This window comes from Limulus polyphemus, unplaced genomic scaffold (genome assembly GCF_000517525.1).
Source record: "Limulus polyphemus unplaced genomic scaffold, Limulus_polyphemus-2.1.2 Scaffold569, whole genome shotgun sequence".
Lineage (NCBI taxonomy): Eukaryota > Metazoa > Arthropoda > Merostomata > Xiphosura > Limulidae > Limulus > Limulus polyphemus.
This window is the reverse complement of record NW_013666179.1, coordinates 503,880-506,998: the sequence shown is the minus strand read 5'-3', so window position 1 is coordinate 506,998 and position 3,119 is coordinate 503,880. Positions and strand designations below refer to the sequence as shown.

At 28.4% G+C, this 3,119-nt stretch overlaps 1 protein-coding gene across 1 annotated transcript in view; it reads right to left on the bottom strand.

Annotated features, from left to right (window-relative positions):
* LOC106459161 (protein FAM32A-like) overlaps positions 1–2,396 on the bottom strand; it is a 17,243-nt gene extending 14,847 nt beyond the window's left edge. Inside the window, exon 1 of the mRNA XM_013918753.2 lies at positions 2,297–2,396. Within this exon, the coding sequence (XP_013774207.1) occupies positions 2,297–2,364 (68 nt within the window). The 5' untranslated portion in view covers positions 2,365–2,396. The remainder of the gene's footprint in view (positions 1–2,296) is intronic.
* Positions 2,397–3,119: the final 723 nt, after the last annotated feature.

The following is a 3,119-nucleotide window of genomic DNA, read 5'->3' as shown; positions in this document are numbered from 1 at the left end:
CATTCACATTCTATCTTGTATATACCCGTTTTATCTGTTAATTCTATTCTGTCTATAGCATTCCCTATCATATCTTTTATCTTATTTATTGGTTTGAAGATAGGGTAAAAATTCTGATACTTTTTGAATACTTTATATAATTGATTTGTTAAACCTGGAACATAAGGTGAACTTAGAGTTTCTTTTTTGTTTTTTTCATAAGCAGATTTTAATGTGGTATTTTTAACTGAATTTGCATTTTTGTTATACTTCTCAAATGCTTTGTCTACTATATTTGGATCAAATCCTCTATCATTAGCTATATACTTAATAACAATTTATTTAAATCGTCCTGTCTTGAACATATTTTTATAGCTTTATAAACATGTATAAAATGCTGATATTTTTTGGGTTTTTATATGACATGATTCTTCGTGTGGCGGCATAACAACAGCAAAAGGTTTTCTATAAACTGATGCTTCTAAGTTATCTTCTTCCTTCCTAACTAAAGTTTTTATTGTGTAAATATAAAATGTTGTTTTTAATTATTTATTACAATTTAAAAAATTTTAAACACAAGAGCCGGTAATGCATATTTATTAATTTATAATTTTGCATCTTCATAAACATTACTTTTTGACTGTATTCTTGGAAATATTCTATTGCATGACTGTACACTTGAACAATAAAATGTATCATAGCAGTTTATCTTAGACACATGCTTTTCTGAAGTTATACTCTTGGAGCTACTTAATGGGTTTGTATTAGTCACAAGATACATTTAGGGCAAGTTGTCAAACATTCTGCTTACATTTCATTATACAGGTGTTAAATTATTAAACAAACATTAAATCTATACTATTACTTTAAGCCAACAACTAGATGCATCTTTTGTAAAAAAAAAAGTATGTTCTATTATTACTTTCATTAGCTGTATTGGTTAGAATGTTTAATATGTCTAATTTTATTATCTTTAATTCTTATTATTGTTATACAGATTGTTTTATAGTTAGTTCAATTCTGTATTTAGGACTAACCTAAATCTCCTAAGTGGGCCAAACTTTGCAAGATATTACTCGATTTACAGCTGGAAATGTCATTAACAGTTACGGTACCCAACTGATGAAACAATGCATTCTACTCTTTATAAATAAGAGCACAAGAAAGGTATATCTAATTAGTTAAACTCTTTACCTGGTGGATCTTTAGTTTTGTTCTAAGTAGGTAGTTAATATTAAAAAAGAATTTTCAGATGCAAAAGATATATCATGAGCAATAAACTTTCAGAAACAGTTATCATATACTAGAGACATGGCCAGGTAAAGAGGTAAAGAAATAATTGGATAATTCCTAGGTATAGCTATCATTCAACACCCCCTACTTCGAATAGACTCAAAACACTAACTTTTAAGTGTCTCCAATCTAACATACAAGTCTTATTAATACACCTTTTTGAAATATTTGAACATAGCTTTAACTTAAGGGGTGAGAACAGGAGATTTTCAATATGGAATTCTTACACAATCTCATCCAATATTAGCTAAGCTATAGCTAGTAATCACCAGTCATTCCCAATAACCATTAATTATGTGTAGCAACTCCTAAAAATACCAGTTCAATCATAAAATATTTGCAGCCACAGTAAAACTCACTAAAGGCTAAAGCATAGAACAGACTACACACTAAATTGTTCAATAATATGAATGATCATAACAACATCTGCTGATCAATAAATGTGCTCTTACTAGCTTTCCTAAACTAAAGTGTGATTAGCTGGTTTCAATAAATGTCCATAAAAACAAATCTCTAACCAATGTCTGTACAATACTTTAATTAAAATAGCTAGAATTTAGAAGCAACAACTTCATACATCACTTTTATTCGGTATTTAATGATTTATTTCAATAAAGCATTTCCGATTTTCGGAAAGTTTTACTCAGTGGCAGTGAAAGTCAGTCAACAATACATCTTCAATTTTTGTTCGATCTACTTTTAAATTTAAATTGTACTGTTACTGTAGTGTAAGTTTTAGTTGTACAAGTTTACGCAATATCCACTACCTGTACCTAAGGCTAAACTACTTGGAAGCTGTACTTGTTCGAAAGTTGTAATTTGTATGGTTAATGATTTGATTACTAGTATTTGTAATAGCAGAGTTGGTGAATCCTATTCCTAGGCCTAATAATCGTTATATAAATAATGTTCTATAACTCTGTAATTATAACTAGTATAACTTAGTTAAGAAGTAACACTTTTTAACTGTATACACTATCATAAGTTTTAAAATACGACTGGCATCAATCAAACATACACTCACTTTTTGACACAGCCATCATCCCGTTTAAGCCTTAGAGAACTTGATGAAACAAAGTCGTATTCAGACATCTTTAACTAACTAACAAATGATATATTACTTCCACGAGAGGGCCAAAATACTATAAAATATTGTAATTTAGTTAAAACAAACAAACAAATTAAATCTAGAAATATGTGAAAAATATTGAAAGACTCAATATAAAATTCAATTCCGTTTATTTACTATATGTGGTTGCACTACTAGTGTGATATATTGTTTGGTTATTATTAATTGTCAAACTAATTGAAATATAGATATGTGTATATAACTAAAATATTACTGTTCAATCAGGAATGCTTCAATAATTTAATTAAACGTAGTACGATACCTTGATTAGGGTGACTCTTAGGACAGTAGTAAATTTACGGACTTACAATGCTAACATTTAGTGGGTAGAAAATGCATAACCTGTCTGCATACCACACTTTTTCTTTAACCCAGAAAAATGAACCCTTTAAAAAGATGCAAGTATACACACATGTAATTAAAATTCCATTAAATAACGTAGTAATAATACATAAAAAATAATATTTATTAAGGATATCACCTATAAGGTAGTCTAACACATTATTCACAAGTGCATAAAACAAATTAAGATGAAAAACCTTTACCTCGTGATCATAATTTTCACATTTCAACATAATACAAAAATGTAAAAGCTACTAAATGAATTGCCTGATAATAAAGCAAGAAATGAAATTAAACCTGTTACACAAAGATAAATTCAAAATGCACTAAAAGCTATTTACAATACAACAATATAAGCCATTCAAAGTTGCATACA